This window comes from Megalobrama amblycephala, linkage group LG15, assembly GCF_018812025.1.
Source record: "Megalobrama amblycephala isolate DHTTF-2021 linkage group LG15, ASM1881202v1, whole genome shotgun sequence".
In the NCBI taxonomy this organism is placed as follows: Eukaryota; Metazoa; Chordata; class Actinopteri; order Cypriniformes; family Xenocyprididae; genus Megalobrama; species Megalobrama amblycephala.
Window position 1 is genome coordinate 20,204,297 of NC_063058.1, and position 21,562 is coordinate 20,225,858.

Sequence of the window (21,562 nt, forward strand, 5' to 3'; positions counted from 1 at the left end):
TTTTGATGTATAGAGGACAGTGGAGATCGGAAATGAGCTGCCCGGGCTTAAACTGAGGAACTTGTTTATCGGGGGACTGCTTAAGAAAGACGGCACTGTGCAGGGAGGATTTACTGGCTGCATGCAGGTAAATCTCACATATAAGCACATTTACATAGTTTAAAGTTGTGTATTGTCTTATTCACAAAGTTATAACATGTGTTCATCTTATAGGGTGTGCGAATGGGCGAGACCTCCACCAACACTGCCAACATCAACATGAAGCATGCGACACGAGTCCGTGCTAAAGACGGATGTAACGTACCTGATGCCTGTCTGTCCAACCTGTGTCCAACACACAGCCGCTGCAAGGACAACTGGGCATCTCACACGTGTGTCTGTGAGCCAGGTAACAAACATTGCTACAAAGGGACTCAGAAGTCTTAGAGTAGTTATATAGTGGGGTCCAAAAGTTTGAGACATTTAAATTTTAAATTCTTTATCATTAAATCAAATGCAGGACATAAGACACGCTCTTTCTCAGTCTTTCTTTCTCTCTTTTCCTTTCCCCCCAGGTTACTTTGGCAGAGACTGTGTGGATGCGTGTCTCTTGAACCCCTGCGAACACACTTCCTCCTGTGTTCGTAAACCCAGCACCAAACATGGCTACAGCTGCGATTGTGGACACAATTACTATGGCCAATACTGTGAGCGCAAGTGAGTATCTTTCCTTCTCTTTGGTTCATCCATCCATCCAGCTACTTACTCGCCACATACTCTTTCACTGCTAAAATGAAAGTGTCGCATTGGAATTCGCACTCATCTTCTGTGAACAGTAAGCCCCGCCTTCTTTGATTTGATTGGCCAGCTCACTCATTCTGACAGTGATGAGCGCTGTTAGACCGCTGAGGCAGACCAGCCTAAAATGTAACTTTGTTTGTTGTCATTCTAACAATAAACAGAGCGGTGCAGAATGGAGTACAGCAGAGCAGCATCAATAATATCAAATATTGGAGGGGAAAATTTGGCCATTTCAAATTATTGGGGGGACTTGTCCCCCTCAGTGTCTTATACTAAGGTTTAGGGCTCAAAACAAATCCCTAACCCTAAAATTTTGCAGCTTGTCCTAAATTGTTTGTCGGACATGAACGTTGTCTCAAATTATGCATCTTTATAGAGCAGAGGTGTGCTAGAACTTTTCTAAATTATTAGAAAGGGGGCTTGTTAGTATTTGAAGACTTAGTTCACCTAGAAATGAAATTTGTGTAATCATTTTTTTTTTTACCTTCATTTCATTCCAAACCTGTATGACATTTTTTCTTCTGTGGAACATAAAATATATTCTGAAGAACTGTTTTTGCCCATACAATATAAGTCAATGGAGTTCAAAACAACATTGGACCCCATTGACTTTGATTGCATGGACAAAAAGAAAAGAAAAAAAAACACTGGTAAATTCTTTAAAATATCTTTCTTTGTGTTCTGCAGAAGAAAGAATGTCTTACAGGTTTGGAAATAATTGCAGAACATTAATTTTGTGTGAACAATCCCTCTGTTTAGATTTGGTTAGGATTAAGAAAATTGGTGGACTTTTAGTTAAAGCTGGGTACATGCTTAAACACGCTGACTGACAACAGCTTTATTGTCTGATGGTCTGTTTCATGAACTGCCAAGGTTTTGTAAGTGGCGAAAGCTGTGATAGCAGATGCTGGCAGTATTTGTGATGGCATTGTTATGGTGATTCTTCAAATCTGGTCTTTCCTTTAATTCTGGTAATTCCACATGTCCTTGACGCCCACACTGTATAGCTTTTATTTATAATGAAACAAAGTAAAATAAAGCTCAGACTGCTGGAATGATCCAGTACTTAGCGAGCCTTTCATCCATTAAAGATAAACTGTTATTTAGCAGAATCACTTGAATTGAGTTTTGAAAATGTGGATTTTCTTTTAAAAGTGAACATTTTTTTACTGCGCCATTATTTGCACATCATCTTATACACATTCTTAAAGGGTTAGTTCACCCAAAAATGAAAATTCTGTCATTTATTACTTACCCTCATGTCGTTCCACAACCATAAGACCTTCGTTCATCTTCAGAACACAAATTAAGATATTTTTGATAAAATCCGATGGCTCAGTGAGGCTTCCATTGCCAGCAAGATAATTAACACTTTCAATGCCCAGAAAGCTACTAAAGACATATTTAAAACACGTTCATGTGACTACAGTGGTTCAACCTTAATGTTATGAAGTGACGAGAATACTTTTTGTACGGCAAAAAAAAAAAAACGACTTTATTCAACAATATCTAGTGATGGGTGATTTCAAAACACTGCTTCATGAAGCTTCGAAGCTTTACGAATCTTTTGTTTCGAATCAGTGGTTCGGAGCACGTATCAAACTTCCAAAGTCACGTGAACCATTGAAATTTCAAAACGTTTCGAAACACTTATGATGTAACGAAGCCTCGTTTACTGAAATCATGTGACTTTGGCAGTTTACACGCTCTGAGCCACTGATTCGAAACAAAAGATTCGTAAAGCTTCGAAGCTCCATGAAGCAGTGTTTTGAAATCGTCCATCACTAGATATTGTTGAATAAAGACGTTATTTAGTTTTTTGGGCTTATTTTGCTGTCAATGCAGGCCTCACTGAGCCATCGGATTTTATCAAAAATATCTTAATTTGTGTTCTGAAGATGAATGAAGGTCTTACGGGTGTAGAACGACATGAGGGTGAGTAATTAATGACAGAATTGTAATTTTAGGGTGGACTAACCCTTTAATCTGTAAACTCCAAAAATGAGAAAAATGAATAAAAGAATTTCCATGAGAGGAGAAAAGAGGCTAAAATAATATGATTGAATATGTTTGAAATTATTTTGTTTCTGTTCCTTTCTTTAACCATGAAAAGATTCTCTTTTAAATGATCACAAAGGAAGCGAGCTTAGAATGATGTATTGCTTTCACACAAGCAATTTCGTGTTTGCCTCGCAGTCAGAATCCACCGCTTTGATTTTACAGCGGCATTTTATGTCCAATTTCAAAGCAAATCCTTTTTTTTTTTCAACTCTTCCAATCAGTCTCAGTCCCCAATTGAAGCTGTTTTAAGTCTCATTCTGTGAAGTTTGTAGTTAAAACTGCACTATTGCATATTTTTATTTTTCTCCGTCCCCTTTTTCACTCTTACTTTGACATGTGCGCACACACACAGAGGGGATCAACCTTGTGCTCACGGCTGGTGGGGATACCCGACCTGTGGGCCCTGTAACTGCGATGTCAGCAAAGGCTTCAGAAGGGACTGTAATAAAACCACAGGAGAGTGTAGCTGCAAGGTAAGCTGCAAGTGATCACATGCTCCAGACTCTGACTTGTAGTTGTTGTACAACTATATAAATATAAACTGGACCATGTGGCTTTTATTGTATTAAGCATACTACAGTACAAAAGTTTGGAATCTATAAGATTTTTTATTCATTTTTATTATTTTTTTTTAAAGAAAATGCTCACCAAAATGGAAGCTTGTTTCCGCCACTAAATAAAAAATAAAATAAGTAATTGTGACTTTTTATCTCAAAATTCTGACTTCTTTTCCATAATTCTGAGTTTTTTCTTGAAATTGCAAGTTTATATCTCACAATTCTGCCTTTATAACTCGCAATTGTGACTTTATATCGCAATTCTGACATTGTAACTCGCAATTGTGACTTTATATCGCAATTCTGACTTTATAACTCGCAATTGTGACTTTATATCGCAATTCTGACTTTACAACTCGCAATTGTGACTATATCGCAATTCTGACATTATAACTCGCAATTGTGACTTTATATCGCAATTCTGACTTTATAACTCGCAATTGCGACTTTATGTCAACAATTCTGATTTTAAAACTCACAATTGCGACTTTATATCACACAATTCTGACTTTAAAAAAAAAGTCAGAATTATGGGATAAAAAGTCACAATAATTTTTTTTTATTATTCAGTGGTGGAAACAAGCTTCCATATACCAGGGCTGCATTTATTAGCTCAAAAATACAGTAAAACAGTAATATTATGAAATATTATTACTAAATAATATTATTATTAAAATAACTGTTGTCAATTTGAATATATTTTATAAAGTAATTTATTCCTGTGATGCAAAGCTGAATTTTCAGCATCATTACTCCAGTCTTCAGTGTCACATGATCCTTCAGAAATCATTCCAATATGCTAATTTGCTGCTCAAGAAACTTTTCTTATTATTATCAATGTTGAAAACAGCTTCATATTTTTTGTGGAAATTGTTTTGATCAATACAAAGTTTAAAAGAACAGCATTTATTTAAAATACAAATCTGTTGTAACATTGAAATGTAGCTTTTGATCAGTTTAGTATCAATTTAGTATTTATTTATTTCAAAAAATGTATCTTAGTGTACATTATCATACTTTAAATTAAAGATGCCATTATATTCCCCTCTCCAATTTTTCAGGACAATTACTTTCGCCCTTTTGGTGGGGACACTTGCTACCCATGCGACTGTTTTCACCTTGGAGCACATTCGCGGACATGTGACCCTGTAACGGGCCAGTGCGCCTGTAAGATGGGTGTGGTGGGCCGTCAGTGCAACCGTTGTGACAACCCCTTCGCTGAGGTGACAGTCGGGGGATGTGTGGGTATGTGTGCTGTCAACTGGACAGAATCGCAGTTAACTGTTGTTGAGCTCATTTCAAAACTGATTACACAATGCTTGACAGTGTTTTTTACAATTGAATGAATAAGGAAAAAATATGAAAGCTGTTTATGATTTTAGCTTACATATGCATGCACAGTATGATGAAATGTAAGTGTAATACACTCTAATCATAAGCAGAATGCTTTCATGTCAGCATGTACTGACTGGAGTTTCTTGGAGCAGAAATAATTGGTTTTTGTGGCTGCTTAAAGGGTTAGTTCACCCAAAAATGAAAATTCTGTCATCATTTACTCACCCTCACGTTGTTCCAAACCTGTATGAACTTATTTCTACTGCTGAACACAAATGAAGATATTTTGAAGAATGTCGGTTACCTAATAGTTGATGGGCCATATTCTTCAAATAATCTTCATTTGCATTCAGAATTTTCATTTTTGGGTGAACTATCCCAGTCTTTATCATTAAAGGTGCTACAGAGGATGTTTTCGATGACTGAGAAACCAAAGACTGTTAGTGAGTTTTTGAAATGAGCGCATGCGTAAGAACAACCCCCCTCCTTCACAGCTCATTTCGAGGGAACGCCTCCAAAACTCGTGCACGAGTATTGGAACACGAGTGTTTACCACCGGCATTCGCTGTGTCGTGTTAGTGGATTCATTATGTCGGACTCACCGCAGGTAACTCATAATCTGCAGTTGTTACTCCTGATAAAAACATTGCATGCAGCACCTGTGGAAAGTTACTGGAGTGCACACGTCTCTCACAAGGAACGTCACGGCAGTGATTGACAAGCCAGAGGGCCAATCGTTTACGCGATGATCGCGTAAACGATTGGCTCATGTTTTTAAGGCCCTACCTCATGCCCAGATGATGTATATTAATATTATTACTTTCAGTGCACCTAATAAATAGTCGTTTATCAGTTAGTAAAGACAGTTTCAAGTAATATTGCAAAAATGTATAAAACAAAACATCCTCTATAGCACCTTTAAGACATAGCAACAAGCCTTGGTAGTGACACTAAATGGCATTTGTTTTGCCATATTGTCCTTTCTCTCACTCTCACTCCATCTAGTGGTTTATGATGGTTGTCCCAAAGCATTTGAAGGCAGTATCTGGTGGCCCCGGACCACGTTTGGTGGCCCAGCAGCCACAAACTGCCCCAAAGGATCCAGCGGTGAGTCTAGATGATTTATATTGTCCTTAACTAAATCAAGAATTTACATAACCAATCAAAAGTTTGGACACATACACTTCACTGAATTTGAAACTTTTTTTTTGTAGACAACTATATTTATATAATTTTAAATATACAGTTATATACAGGTAAATTGTATATTTTAATGTATAATTGTGTTTATAAATAATTATATTATAAATAAGATTATAATTGACAATTAAATTAAAAAAAAAAAAAAAAATATATATATATATATATATATATATATATATATATACATTTTTTAAATAATGTAATAAACAATTAATAAATAATAAATAAAAACTATTTCCATTTGTGTTATTAATTAATTTTAATGATTTTACTATAATTAAAAATGTGGAAAATAGTACTTACAATAACTTTTGACTGTAGTATATGTAGGAATTTTCATCTTTTTATTAATTTATTGTTGAATGATTTATTCAGACATTTTTGATATTTTTGGTATATTTTTACTAGTGGGTGCAGGACACTATAGATATAAAGTAATAGCAAATAAAGTAAACTGTGACTTATTTTACACAAAAATTCTTTGTACAGTGGACTACCAGTAAAATTGTTACAAATTTTATTTATAAAATGATAAAAATTTTGGTAATATTTTATTAAACTATAGTGAATAAACTGTATTAATGAATGAAATGCTCAAGATGTCTGAATAAATTTAGGTTTGACTGTATATCCACACTTTATGTCATTCAACAGGCACAGCTATCCGTCATTGCAGCGATGATAAAGGTTGGCTTCCACCTGAGCTCTTCAACTGCACTTCCCTCAGCTTCTCAAAGCTAAAGAAAGAGGTTTGTGACTCTTTTGTTGGTTGATTCAAGTTGGAATCGTAGTGCAAAATTGTGGACCGGAATATTAAACATTCCATGCCAGCTTCCACAGTCCTAGAAGTGACCATTGTTTCCTCTTTTATTTGTGACTTAGAGTGAGGATCTTCATGCTAATGCTTCTCGAATGGACGGAGAAAGATCAAGAAGCCTTGCGGGGATGCTGCACTCTGCCACCGACCACACGGATCATCTCTTTGGAAATGACGTGAGGACTGCCTACCATCTGCTGGCCAGTGTGTTAGAGCATGAGAGTCTGCAGCAGGGCTTTGAGCTCACCGCCACTCATGATGCCGATTTCAACAAGGTATAGACCTCAAAGCCTTCCAGAATCTAACAGTATCTTTCAGTATCATCACATTCAAGCTCTATATAATGGGTTCTGCACCTCAGAGTATGATAGGAACAGGACAATTTTAATTTATAGGCTAATTTTTAAAGATAACTTTGCTGGAACCAGATCTTGAATGCTTAAATTGATCAAGATTGTTTTATAAAAGTTGTAACTGATTTGTTGCTGGTCAAAAGAGACCTAATCGCTCCAAACGTTTTAAACCAAGATGGTCTTCCTGGTTGACCTCACCAGTCTGATCAACCATCTAAACCACGTTTTCAACTAATGGCCATAAATGACCAGCTTTGATCAGTTAAAAACCATTTAAAACCACTCAGATTGAATATTTGAAGTGTACTGTATGTGTGCAAAAGATCTTGTTTTATTCACAGACACATTCAGATCATGTGTCTTTAAATGATCTTGATTTTATTCATTTATTTTAATATATTTTAATAAATGTATTATTTATTTTTGTACCTTATTTATTTAGTTTATTATTTAATTAATTAATTAATTAATTAATTAATTAATTAACTTTTTTTTTTATCCCACGGTGGGTGGTAGTTGTATGGAATTGTTTATAAAATCACAATTGCTGGATATAAGTTCGCAGTTGTGAGAAATAAAGTCAGAATTGTGAGATATAAACTCACAATTCTGACTTTTTTTCTCGAAACTGTGAGATATGAACTCACAATTGCGGGTTATAAAGTACAATTCTGAAGAAAAAAAGACTTTTTTCTCAAAATTGCAAGTTTATATCTCACAATTCTGACTTTGTAACTCATAATTGCAACTTAATATTATGCAATTTTGACTTTATAACTCGCAATTGTGAGTTGATATCACACATTTGCGAGAAAAAAGTCAGAATTACGAGATAAAAGTCGCAATTAAATATTTTTTTATTCAGCAAATTCAATTGCGAGTTTACATCTCGCAATTCATCTTTTCTCAGAATTGCGAGATATAAACTCACAATTGCAAGAATTAAAGTCAGAATTGCGAGATATAAACTCACAATTCTGACTTTTTTTCCTCTTAATTCTGACTTTTTTCTCGCACTTTGGAAGTTATAAAGTCCAAGTTTATATCTCGCTATTCTGACTTTATAACTCGAAATTGTGACTTTATGTCAACAATTCTGACTTTATAACTCGCAATTGTGAGTTTATATCTTGCAATTCTGACTTTATAACTCGCAATTGCGACTTTGTCAACAATTTTGACTTTATAACTCGCAATTGCAACTTTGTCAACAATTCTGACTTTATAACTCGCAATTGTGAGTTTATATCTCGCAATTCTGACTTTATAACTCGCAATTGCGACTTTATGTCAACAATTCTGACTTTATAACTCGCAATTGTGAGTTTATATCTCGCAATTCTGATTCTATAACTCGCAATTCTGACTTTATAACTCGCAATTGCGACTTTATATCTTACAATTCTGACTTTATAACTTGCAATTGTGAGATTATATCTCGCAATTCTGACTTTATAACTCGCAATTGTGAGATTATATCTCGCAATTCTGATTCTATAACTCGCAATTCTGACTTTATAACTCGCAATTGCGACTTTATATCTTACAAGTCTGACTTTATAACTCGCAATTGTGAGATTATATCTCGCAATTCTGACTTTATAACTCGCAATTGCGACTTTATGTCAACAATTCTGACTTTATAACTCGCAATTGTGAGTTTATAACTCGCAATTCTGACTTTATAACTCGCAATTGCGACTTTATATCTTACAATTCTGACTTTATAACTCGCAATTGTGAGATTATATCTCGCAATTCTGACTTTATAACTCGCAATTGTGAGATTATATCTCGCAATTCTGACTTTATAACTCGCAATTGTGAGTTTATATCTCGCAATTCTGACTTTATAACTCGCAATTGTGAGATTATATCTCGCAATTCTGACTTTATAACTCGCAATTGTGAGTTTATATCTCGCAATTCTGACTTTATAACTCGCAATTGCGACTTTGTCAACAATTGTGACTTTATAACTTGCAATTGTGAGTTTATATCTCGCAATTCTGACTTTATAACTCGCAATTGTGAGTTTATATCTCGCAATTCTGACTTTATAACTCGCAATTGTGAGTTTATATCTCGCAATTCTGATTTTATAACTCGCAATTGTGAGATTATATCTCGCAAATCTGACTTTATAACTTGCAATTGCGACTTTATATCTCGCAATTCTGACTTTATAACTCGCAACTGTGAGATTATATCTTGCAATTCTGACTTTATAACTCGCAATTGTGAGTTTATATCTCGCAATTCTGACTTTATAACTCGCAATTGCGAGTATATATCACGCAATTCTGAGAAAAAGTCTGAATTGTGAGATAAAAAGTCGTAATTACCCTTTTTTATTCAGTGATGGAAACAAGCTTCCATATACTGTAATTATCTAGTGTTAAAGAACGGTACTCTTGTTTGCTGTGGTAGAACATCATTAAAGCTGGAAGTGCCATTCTTGACCCAGTCAACAAGGAGCACTGGGAGAAGATACAGCGCTCTGATGGTGGGACGGCACATCTGCTGCGCTACTTTGAGGAGTACGCCAACACTCTGGTACAGAACGTGAGGAAGACCTACCTGAGACCTTTCACCATCGTCACTGACAACATGAGTTAGTATTGCCATCTCCATTCCTATAGCATCTGCTCTGCTCAATTTTGAGTGTTTTGGGTAAAAATGTTTACCATTTTTCTTCACATTCAAGTTGTTGCATTAGATTTTCTGGACTCCACCGCAAACCAAGACAAGATTCCTCGATTTCAGGAGGTTAAGGAGGTGTTCTCAAAAGAGCTGGAGTCATCTGTCCTATTCCCAAACCTGCTTTCCATGCCGAAAAAGAGCAAAGGTTCTTACTTCGAAACGTATTTCTTTAGATTGTCAGTAATATCCATGGAAATGTGCAGTGTTCAAACTTAATTCTAAACTTAACTACTGTATGTTGTATTGCACTATAGATGCTTTTACCACAGAGCCTCCAGCCCAGATTGCACCAACTGAGTCTTTCATCAGTATGGATGGATCAGATGTTGTTGATCTAACACCGTCTATTAAGAGAAGACGCCACACAGACCAACCCGATCCTCCCGCTGTTGTCATGGTGATGATCCACAGGTCTCTGGGTCGGCTCCTTCCGGAGAGTTACGATCCGGACCGCCGCAGTCTTAGGTACAACTTCAGCCTTGGTTTTTACATACAAACTGATTTCTTTGACCAGGAATTGCAGTGCGAGTTTATATATCATATTAAAATTCTTATCAATACATTAGCTGATAATTATTTTCAGTCTGATAAATAGCTGATATTAAAATGTTTTACTATTTTGTTTAAAAAAAAAACACTAAAAACTAAAATCATTCATTTTAAATGCTACAAGTGAATTTAGACAACATTATAATGTACAGTATGAAAAATTAATGTTCATTTTGAGATTTGCTTGAAATTACATTCAGTAGTGTTATTAAATTAGTAGTGTTTTAAAGATTAACTTTAAGTGAGTGTTAAATTATGGAAAATGTAATCTGAAAATCATATGTGCTTTTCCTATGTGCTGTAAATGGGTTTCCATAAATAATAAATATCAGCCAACACAGATTAAAAAAAAAAAAAAAAAAAAAAACTCCAATCCGATATCCAAAATGGTACCAATATATTGTGTATACCTATTGACAATATCAAGATAAAGGTCTTTTTTGTTCATCTCAAATTCTTGAAAACTTTGGAAACTGAATGCATTTGATATATATTTCTTGTTGTAAATATATCTGGTGCTCTACACATCCCCAGACTGCCCAATCGTCCTGTCATCAACACACCTGTAGTGAGTGTGGTGGTCCACAGGGACGGAGAAGCCCTCCCAGCACCCCTCCAAAGACCCATCACCCTGAACTTCAGGCTCCTGGAGACCCACGAGAGGACCAAACCTGTGTGCGTCTACTGGAACCACTCCATCCCGTAAGTCCTTAATGAATTAATAAATGAATACAATATGATATGAAATCTCTGCTTATGCTGTAATTGCAGAATACTTGATAATTTTGTATTTGTGTGTGTCTTTCCTGCTTTTATTTGGTAGGGTTGCTGATGGAGGCGCCTGGTCTTCTAAGGGCTGTGAGCTGGTCTTCAGGAACTCGACTCACATCAGCTGCCAGTGCAACCACATGACCAGTTTTGCTGTCCTCATGGACATCTCCAAGCGAGAGGTAGGACGCAGCCAGCTATTTTGGTTTATATGGAATTTAGCCAGCTAACTGGTTTTTGAACGCTGGTATCTCGTCCCTAGCATGGTGATGTTCTTCCTCTGAAAGTGGTGACCTACACCACAGTATCCGCCTCTCTGGTTGCCCTCCTCATCACCTTCCTCCTGCTGGCCATTCTTCGCAAGCTGCGCTCCAACTTACACAGCATCCACAAGAACCTGGTGGCCGCCATCTTCCTCTCTGAACTCATCTTCCTCACTGGCATCAATCAGACCGACAGTCCGGTGAGCAGCAGCCAGAAATTTTAGATTATAATATCAATAACATTATTTTACATTATTATCTTGGACATTTCCGATACTAAACCTGTTTCTTGTCTGATTTGTAGTTTGTATGTACAGTTGTGGCCATTCTGCTACATTATTCATACATGTGCGCATTTGCCTGGATGTTTGTGGAGGGGCTGCACATCTATCGCATGCTGACCGAGATGCGTAACATTAACCAGGGCCATATGCGCTTCTACTATGCCATTGGTTGGGGGATTCCTGCTGTTATCACTGGTATGATACTCAGGTGCTCATTAAAATGTTTAATATATGAAACCCCCAACATTTTGTTTTGAAGTTCTTTTGGACGGTTCAAGTGTTAAAGGGTTAGTTCACCCAAAAATGAAAATAATGTCATTAATTACTCACCCTCATGTCGTTCTACACCTGTAAAACCTTCATTCATCTTCAGAACACAAATTAAGATATTTTTGATTAAATCCGATGTCTCAGTGAGGCCTGCATTCACAGCAATGACATTTCCTCTCTCAAGATCCATAAAGGTACTAAAAACATATTTAAATCAGTTCATGTGAGTACAGTGGTTCTAACTTAATATTATAAAGCGACGAGAATACTTTTTGTGCGCCAAAAAAACTAAATAAAGACTTTTCAACAATATAGTGATGGGCCGATTTCAAAACACTGCTTCGGAGCTTTGCGAATCAAATCAGTGATTCGGAGGACCAAAGTTACGTGATTTCAGCAGTTTAGCCATTTGATAGGAGATCCGAGTCACTGATTCGATTCGTAAAGCTCCGAAGCAGTGTTTTGAAATCGGCCCATCGCTATATTGTTGAAAAGTCGTTATTTTCTCGTCGCTCGTCGCTTTATAATATTAAGATAGAACCACATGAACTGATTTAAATATGTTTTTAGTACCTTTATGGATCTTGAGAGAGGAAGTTTCATTGCTGTGAATGAAGGCCTCACTGAGCCATCGGATTTAATCAAAAATATCTTAATTTGTGTTCCGAAGATGAATGAAGGTCTTACGGGTGTGGAACGACATGAGGGTGAGTAATTAATGACATTATTTTCATTTTTGGGTGAACTGACCCTTTAAAGATGCAGTAAGCGATTTCTGAGAAATGGTGTTGAAAGTGGATCGGACCATGCAGCACAACACACTTGTAGCCAATCAGTAGAACGGGGCATGTCCACTCATGATGGGAGAGGAGAGAGAGAGTGAGCAAGAGGGAGATTTGAAGAAGGACTGTAGAAAGGGAAATGGCTGAGAGACATTACAAAAAAAAGAAAAGGTCAGAGGAATATCACAGGAAAAAGAAGGGTTATGATCAGGCAAGAGCTTTATGACCTGTGATAATATTAGAAAAGCTTTCCAGCGCTGGAGAGACCTAAGCTGGAAGGCCTAAAAAACAGATGCCGAGGTTGCTTTGTTCCTGCTCTTTACGTGAGAAACATTGGTTTTGCTGTTTTACAGAACCAAGTTATGTTGTTGTTGTATTGTTAGCTATAGTAACAGGATAGTTTTGCATGTCATTGTTTGTCTGGAGCTGCTGGAGACTAACAACCAACTCTTTTTTTTTCTTCCTTGTTGTTCGTCATCTTTGCTTGATTTTTTGTGAAGCATTATTTTGCTTCGCTTCAGCTGTGATAAAGAGGTATCCACTCTTGCATTGCATGTTTGTGAAGCATTGCGGAGCAATGAAGGGAGGGGTGTGTTTGTTTGGGTTGATTTCAAATATCAACAGTGTTTCTCAGAAATCGCTTACTACACCTTAAAATATAGGGGCCAGACCCCCTAAACCACATGTAATTCGCATCTTGATTGTACACTGTTGCTAATTATTTGTCTCTTGTCAGGTCTGGCAGTGGGTTTGGATCCTCAGGGCTATGGAAACCCTGACTTCTGCTGGCTCTCTGTCAATGACACTCTTATCTGGAGTATCACAGGACCAATCTCCATAGTAGTGCTGGTCAGTTTAATCTTATTTAGCACAGTTCTTCTCCCAACTGAAGTGTTTGGTTTTGACTAAATAATGGCAAACAAATCTCTTTTTTTTTAAACAGATAAATATAGTCCTAATTGTGCTGGCAGCCAAAGCCTCATTTGGACGGCGCCAGCTCACAGAAAAGTCAGGAGCTATGTAAGTTCAGTCAGAGTTTTGTCAAACTGAACAATACTGAAATACAGAAGACCTGATGCAAGTAAAAGCCAGACTTTTTCAACAGTCTTATTTGCTCTTGTGCAGCTCTGCTCTTCGAGTGGCCTTCCTCCTCCTGTTGCTCATCAGCGCCACCTGGCTGCTGGGTCTAATGGCAGTCAACAGTGATGTGCTTTCCTTCCACTACCTTTTTGCCATCCTCAGTTGCCTACAGGTATGGTCATGTGAATAATGTACACTGTTTGTCATAACAGTAGGACATCTTGTCATAGTTCTTATAATGCCTCAGTTTAATTTTTAGAAATGTAGATTGGATTCAGAGCAAAGGGAAAGTAAGCAATGCTGTATTGACACAAATGTCAGAATGTAAAGTAATAATAATAAATGTATGTATGTATATATATATATATACATATATATATGTGTGTGTGTGTGTATATATATATATATATATATATATATATATATATACACACACACACACACACACACACACACACACACACACACACACATTCACACATAAATATTTTATATTTGTATAATTTATAAGTTAATTTCACATATATATATATATATATATATATATATATATATATATATATATATATATATATATATATAAAATTAACTTATAAATTATAAAAATATAAAATTAAAAATTTTATTTATTGTTGTTGCTAATAAGATAAACAATACAGAAAATAAGAGCAAAGTAAATAAAGTGATATGGAAAATGTAAGGTAAAATGAAAGAAAAAGATGAGATAAAAAATTATGATAAAAATGAAAAAAAAAGTAAAATTAAATACATTCAAGTTAGAGTCAGTCAACAATGCATTGATGACATAATTTTCAGCATATAATTAAATAATTTTAATAATTATTATTATAATAATGATTATTGTTATTCTTGATAATAATATAATACAGAAATAAAAAAAATAAAAAAGATTAAGTAAAAACTAATAAAAAAATTAAAATGTAAATTTAAATTCAAGAGCATGGAAATTAATTAATGGGAATTACAAAATAAAATATGGTTTATACAAAACATATGAAATTGAATTACTCTCTTAAACCAACAGGTATGCTTGTGTATTATGACAAATTTGTACCTATGTAATTATTCAGTAATTAATTTTTCATTCCAGGGCATTTGCATCTTCTTTTTCCACTGTATTCTCAATAAAGACGTAAGGAGGAACCTGAAAAGTGTCTTTACAGGAAAGAAAGTACCAGCTGAAGATCCCAGTACGACACGGGCTACTTTACTCACAGTGAGTTTGACACATTAATAAAACAAAAGTTAAGGTTACACTTTATTTTAAGGTGACAGTTACATTGTACTTACTCAAATAAGTACTGAGTAACTACATGTACTTACTATAGAGTTACGGTTAGGCTTAGGATTATTTCCTTGTAATTATGCATAATTTTTTACTGTTATGACTATAGTAAGTACAAGTAGTAACGTGTAATTACATCACCTTAAAGGTGCCCTAGAACTTTTTTTTAAAAGATGTAATATAAGTCTAAGGTGTCTCCTGAATGTGTCTGTGAAGTTTCAGCTCAAAATACCCCATAGATTTTTTTTTATTAATTTTTTTAACTGCCTATTTTGGGGCATAATTAGAAATGAGCCGATTCAGGGTGTGTGGCCCTTTAAATCTCGTGCTCCACGCCCCAAGAGCTCGTGCTTGCCTTAAACAACATAAAAAAAAGTTCAAACAGCTAATATAACCCTCAAAATGGATCTTTACAAAGTGTTTGTCATGCAGCATGTCTAATCGCGTAAGTATAGTGTTTATTTTGATGTTTACATTTGATTCTGAATGAGTTTAAGGCTGTGCTCTGTGGCTAACGGCTAATGCTACACTGTTGGAGAGATTTATAAAGAATGAAGTTGTGTTTATGAATTATACAGACTGCAAGTGTTTAAAAATGAAAATAGTGACGGCTCTTGTCTCCGTGAATACAGTAAGAAACGATGGTAACTTTAACCACATTTAACAGTACATTAGCAACATGCTAACGAAACATTTAGAAAGACAATTTACAAATATCACTAAAAATATCATGATATCATGGATCATGTCAGTTATTATTGCTCCATCTGCCATTTTTCGCTATTGTCCTTGCTTGCTTACGTAGTCTGTTGATTCAGCTGTGCACAGATCCATCCTGCCCTTGTCTAATGCCTTTCATAATGTTGGGAACATGGGCTGGCATATGCAAATATTGGGGGCGTACACCCCGACTGTTACGTAACAGTCAGTGTTATGTTGAGATTCGCCTGTTCTTCTGAGGTCTTTTAAACAAATGAGATTTATATAAGAAGGAGGAAACAATGGAGTTTGAAACTAAATGTATGTCATTTCCATGTACTGAACTCTTGTTATTCAACTATGCCGAGGTAAATTCAATTTTTGAATCTAGGGCACCTTTAAAATAAAGTGTTACCAAAGTTAATTAAAAATGGAAAAATTCACATACAGGTACAATTTATTTAGCAATGAAACAGCAAATCTCTCCTTCTGTCCTTCCAGCGTTCTCTGAATGGTGAAGTCTACATGGAGGATGGCGGTCTGTATCGGACCACCATTGGAGAGTCCACTGTTTCTCTAGAGAGCTCTGTTAGATCAGGCAGGAGTCACGGCAGCAGCTACCTCGTTTCCACACTCAGGTAAAACACCACAAGTCAATCATGATGCGAGTTAGGTAACACTTTACAATAAGGATCCATTTGTTAACTACATTAACATTTCATTTGAAATACTTGTGCAAAAGATCTCCACACCTCCTCCTCAACCACAAGAATGAGGTTAAGGAAGAGGTGTTGAAACATGAATCATGTATTCTTTGAACTTCTCTCATGAATCAGGTTTCTGCAATATGCTTTAAATATATCAGGAATTATGAACTGATATGAACTCATTGAAGAATTTGCCTGCAGCTGTGCTGGCAGCTGTTTCACTAACCTATTTGCACCAATTATTATATTGTGCGTAAGCGTCTCAAAAGAGCATTCGGTTTTTAGGTCACTCCACTGAATATCTTTAGATGAGAAGTACATTATGACTATCATTTGGGGGCACTTTAGCCATTTTTCTTTCTTTTTTTACCTTAACCTCTGACAGAGCCTTTCAGTATTGTAAAAGTTGTCCTAATTCACAGCATAGTTTCATGTGTCACATGGATCACATATTGGATCTAATGTGTGTTGATTCATGCGTTTGATCTCTCAGACACACATTCTACTCAACTACAAAGTGTACCGGTAAAGCAAATGACATTTTCAGGGAACATTTTATTAGCTAGTGAATAAAAATTCCTGGTTGTCATATTTGTCATATTGCTATATTGGCAGCTGCTGCATTTGTGAAGATTTCACTATCAACTTACTGTCATTAAATAACTTTAGCATGACTCCATTTAATGTAATGAAACAAATTTACAATATTTAATACATAGTTTTAATGTTGTTTTCACACAGGGAGAAGAAACACAGCATATCGTCTAATGGTGGAAAAGTGGGACACGATGAAGGAGAGTCGTCACTCTTTTTCCACAGGAGTAAAAAGGCAGAAGGTGAGAGAAAATACACTTAAAAACACTAAGTACACTGAAATAACATTGAGACTTCATTTTTAAGACCATTGAATGGTGTCAAAATTTTGTTCCAGAGGAAAATCAGGAACTTTATTAAACTGCCTATGCTAAAAGCTCTTCTGTTAGTAGTCAATAGGAGAGCATCAGCAAAAAGGAAAGAAAAAAAAATACAAAGATTAATGGGTAAACTAGTGCACTTCTGTGATCAGAGCCTAATTTTTCTGTTTCCATAGACTCAGATTCGGACAGTGAGCTCTCAGTGGATGAACACAGCAGCTCCTACGCTTCCTCCCACTCCTCGGACAGTGAAGATGAAGCCAGGCACTCCAAGACCAAATGGAATAACGAAAGAACGCCCGTCCACAGCACTCCTAAAGGTGCCTGCGGCCTCTTCTGTGGCCTCTGACCTGCTCTTTTACATGGTTTACTCAAGCAAAAAATAAACAAATTTAGATATATAGTTACCAGAAGATATTCATTCCTGACATAAAATATCTAAATGGGTGTTAGATAACTGTTCCCATGTTGTTCTGCAGTTGATGCGGTTTCTGGTCATGGGAAGCCATACTGGCCTCAGGAGCCGCCCACAGCCAGTGAAAATGAGGATATGGGTGGTCCAGAGAAACTGCGGGTGGAAACAAAAGTGAATGTGGAACTTCATCAAGGGAATAAACTAAACCAAAATGGAGATGTGTCTCAAAGTGAAAGTCCACCTAGTCAACCAAACAGCAACCAGCTACCCAGAAGAGGTGAGTGACAACACATGTATACATACATTTTATATTCATTTATATTTTCCATTACTTGAAAACAAGAGAATGAAACCAATTTAACACTTTAAATGTAAAAAAAAAAAAATCAATTTTCATACATTTATTTTATATATTTTATAATATTAAAATAATATTTAATAGATAATTGGCAACTTATATTTATAATAATTTTTTTTTTTTTTTATATAGAGAGAGAGCAAAGATGTATAGATATACAAAGTAGAATTGTGCCTATATATGAAATTAATTACAAAAATATATCTTTAAAAAATGTAATATATATATATATATATATATATATATATATATATATATATATATATATATATATAATAGAATTGTGCCTATGTATAAATTTCATTACAAAGCTAAAATATCTCTTTAAAAAATTATATATACAGTACAGTTCAAAAGTTTGGAACCACTAAGATTTTTAATGTTTTTAAAAGAAGTTTCATCTGCTCACCAAGGCTACATTTATTTAATTAAAAATACAGTAAAAAACAGTAATATTGTGAAATATTATTACAATTTAAAATAACTGTGTACTATTTAAATATATTTGACAAAGTAATTTATTCCTGTGATGCAAAGCTGAATTTTCAGCATCATTACTCCAGTCTTCAGTGTCACATGATCCTTCAGAAATCATTCTAATATGCTGATCTGCTGCTCAAGAAACATTTATGATTATTTTCAATGTTGAAAACAGTTGTGTACTTTTTTTTTCAGGATTCCTTGATGAATAGAAAGTTCAAAAGAACAGCATTTATCTGAAATACAAAGCTTCTGTAGCATTATACACTACCGTTCAAAAGTTTGGGGTCAGTAAGAATTTTTATTTTTATTTTTTTGAAAAGAAATTAAAGAAATGAATACTTTTATTCAGCAAGGATGCATTAAATCAATCAAAAGTGGCAGTAAAGACATTTATAATGTTACAAAAGATTAGATTTCAGATAAACACTGTTCTTTTGAACTTTCTATTCATCAAATAATCCTGAAAAAAAATATTGGTACACAAATATTTTGTACAATTGTACACATTAAATGTTTCTTGAGCAGCAGATCAGCATATTAGAATGATTTCTGAAGGATCATGTGACACTGAAGACTGGAGTAATGATGCTGAAAATTCAGCTTTGCCATCACATGGAATAAATTACTTTGTGAAATCTATTCAAATAGAAAACAGTTATTTTAAATTGTAATAATATTTCACAATATTACTGTTTTTTACTGTATTTTTAATTAAATAAATGTAGCCTTGGTGAGCAGACGAAACTTCTTTTAAAAACATTAAAAATCTTAGTGGTTCCAAACTTTTGGACTGTACTGTATATATATATATATATATATATATATATATATATATATATATATATATATATATATATATACACATTATATTATATTATATTATATCATTGCTTTACTTTTATTAGGCATTTTAAAGAACAAGATCACGTATCCACCCCCACTGACGGACAAGAACATGAAGAACCGTTTGAGGGAGAAGCTCAGTGACTACAACCCACCCCAGATCCCCCGTAAGACTCCGTCGGTGGGGTCAAACGAGGGCGTTCGCTCAGGAACCGAGGCCAACAGCTTCGTCATCAAGCCACCTCCATTACCGCCCCAGCCTGCGCTGAACGGGATCACTGTGGAGCTCAACACAAACCCCATCACCCTGGCGGATGAAGACTTTGATTCCGAGTGAGTTGGATGTCAAATGCTGGTCATTCAAATTGATTTAGTCACATTCTGTATGTAACACCACTCTGTATTTCTCTTGTTAGTGGCAGCAACGAAACTTCAATCTGAGTCTTCATCGTGAAGGACGTTGAAACTGGAAGGGGTTTGAAGAATCAGTGTCTGTATTAAAGCACAACACGGTCCTGCTCTGAAGTTGTTTTTAATATTTCTAAAGGCTCCTTTAATACAAATGGAGTCTGGGTGCTCAGTTTCCCAGCATTCCAAATCACTATGTTGCAGCTGGATGAAGACAGAAAACTTTTCTGCTGTCAAAATGGATAGCTACAAAAATAAAGACTTTGATATTAATAAGCATTTGTACAGTTCATTCCAGAATTCATCAGTCATAAAACAGTATACTTATGATGTGTAAGTAATGTTTATAGTTACATTTTGTATTTTATATAGGGGTGTAACGATACGCTCAGGTCACGATACGATACGTATCTCGATACGGAGTTCACGATACGATACGTATCACGATATTTTGAACAAAATGAAACTGAAATTCAAACAAGATTTATTAAAAAAACATGAACAAATTTCAATAATTTTCCTTGTTGTACATACAAGATCACATTTCAATAAAATAAATAAATATAAAATTTTAATAAAAACCTTCTGTATTCAAATTAACAGTTGAATAGGGCTGTCTGTCACTGAAAAAAAATGTTAAATTTAACATGAACTTAGAATTATGAATAGGGGCCGTTCACATATCGCGTCTAAAAACGCGTGGAAGGCGCGGCCGCACCGCTTCTCCTTCTTTCCAAAGCGCTTGCGCTCCCGTGGCGTCGGTCGTTGCTATGCAACCATGAACTGAGCTCTCCAAGAGGATCAGGATGTTTCTGCAAAGGATAAATGATTTCTAGCCCTTGCATTAGTTTTACGACGAGATATATTGATGGAGATAAGATATAAAAAACACCATGTACAGCTATGATCAGCTGTTCGGCTGAGCTTTTGATGTTTTGTTACGGAAAGGCCATAGCTGATCGGTTGATTCTTGTCACACGACCTGCGGTGCGCTTGCGGCATTCTGAGAAGTTGAGAATTGCATGCGCGTCGCGACCGCGTTGATCCCATTATGAGCGCGCCTGCCGCGCGGCTACATTTGAAAATAATAACTGACTTGCACGCGGAAAAGACGCAATATGTGAACGGCCCCACAGAACTTCTTAAAGCAAAGCATCGCAAGCGTCTTTTGCTTTTCTGTGAGCACAGCTGGTGCTGTGCACTGCGGTGAAAGAAAGCCACGACTTTTCTCACGCGACCATGCAAGAGACTGACATGAGAAACGTTTAAACCTGCTTGCAAGATTCAATGTGTGCCCGAAACACTTACTGAACTAGAGAGCTGATTGAGACACACCATCTACGATAAATCGTTACACCCCTAATACTTATAGTAATTTAAAAATGTGGTAGCATTGGATCTGGACAGGAAGGATAACTCTGGGAGTTGGAAGGGGTGTGTCGCGATTCTGCCTTCTCACATCGCGATACAGGTTCGTGGACCTGCGTATCGCGATTTCGGTTTCATATCGCATATCGTTACAGCCCTAGTATTTTAGATGTGTAATAGGGTAATTTGTAAAATTGTAAATTAGGGTTTCATTGTGATGTCAATACTGAATATTTATGTTTATGACATTTTGTTT

The 21,562-nt window shown here is 35.7% G+C and overlaps 1 protein-coding gene and 1 long non-coding RNA gene across 3 annotated transcripts in view; one reads left to right on the forward strand and one right to left on the reverse strand.

Moving 5' to 3' along the window:
- Nucleotides 1-20,414, forward strand: part of celsr1b (cadherin EGF LAG seven-pass G-type receptor 1b) — a 59,265-nt gene extending 38,851 nt beyond the window's left edge. Inside the window, exons 11-35 of one of the 2 annotated variants that reach the window (XM_048159599.1) lie at nucleotides 14-127; nucleotides 214-388; nucleotides 555-696; nucleotides 3,194-3,314; nucleotides 4,460-4,643; nucleotides 5,739-5,840; nucleotides 6,591-6,685; nucleotides 6,819-7,028; nucleotides 9,537-9,720; nucleotides 9,814-9,954; nucleotides 10,064-10,274; nucleotides 10,893-11,060; nucleotides 11,182-11,308; nucleotides 11,389-11,589; nucleotides 11,694-11,868; nucleotides 13,462-13,574; nucleotides 13,669-13,745; nucleotides 13,851-13,977; nucleotides 14,917-15,042; nucleotides 16,312-16,448; nucleotides 17,259-17,353; nucleotides 17,608-17,751; nucleotides 17,911-18,123; nucleotides 19,593-19,863; nucleotides 19,947-20,414. In XM_048159599.1, the coding sequence (XP_048015556.1) occupies nucleotides 14-127; nucleotides 214-388; nucleotides 555-696; nucleotides 3,194-3,314; nucleotides 4,460-4,643; nucleotides 5,739-5,840; nucleotides 6,591-6,685; nucleotides 6,819-7,028; nucleotides 9,537-9,720; nucleotides 9,814-9,954; nucleotides 10,064-10,274; nucleotides 10,893-11,060; nucleotides 11,182-11,308; nucleotides 11,389-11,589; nucleotides 11,694-11,868; nucleotides 13,462-13,574; nucleotides 13,669-13,745; nucleotides 13,851-13,977; nucleotides 14,917-15,042; nucleotides 16,312-16,448; nucleotides 17,259-17,353; nucleotides 17,608-17,751; nucleotides 17,911-18,123; nucleotides 19,593-19,863; nucleotides 19,947-19,971 (3,678 nt within the window). In that variant the 3' untranslated portion in view covers nucleotides 19,972-20,414. Of the gene's footprint in view, nucleotides 1-13; nucleotides 128-213; nucleotides 389-554; nucleotides 697-3,193; nucleotides 3,315-4,459; nucleotides 4,644-5,738; nucleotides 5,841-6,590; nucleotides 6,686-6,818; nucleotides 7,029-9,536; nucleotides 9,721-9,813; nucleotides 9,955-10,063; nucleotides 10,275-10,892; nucleotides 11,061-11,181; nucleotides 11,309-11,388; nucleotides 11,590-11,693; nucleotides 11,882-13,461; nucleotides 13,575-13,668; nucleotides 13,746-13,850; nucleotides 13,978-14,916; nucleotides 15,043-16,311; nucleotides 16,449-17,258; nucleotides 17,354-17,607; nucleotides 17,752-17,910; nucleotides 18,124-19,592; nucleotides 19,864-19,946 lie in introns of those variants that run through there. The other variant, XR_007180223.1, reaches the window with a different exon arrangement.
- The window catches only part of LOC125248033, a 48,932-nt gene continuing 45,108 nt past the window's right edge, over nucleotides 17,739-21,562 (reverse strand). Inside the window, exon 3 of the long non-coding RNA XR_007180224.1 lies at nucleotides 17,739-17,999. This is a non-coding gene — a long non-coding RNA (uncharacterized LOC125248033). The remainder of the gene's footprint in view (nucleotides 18,000-21,562) is intronic.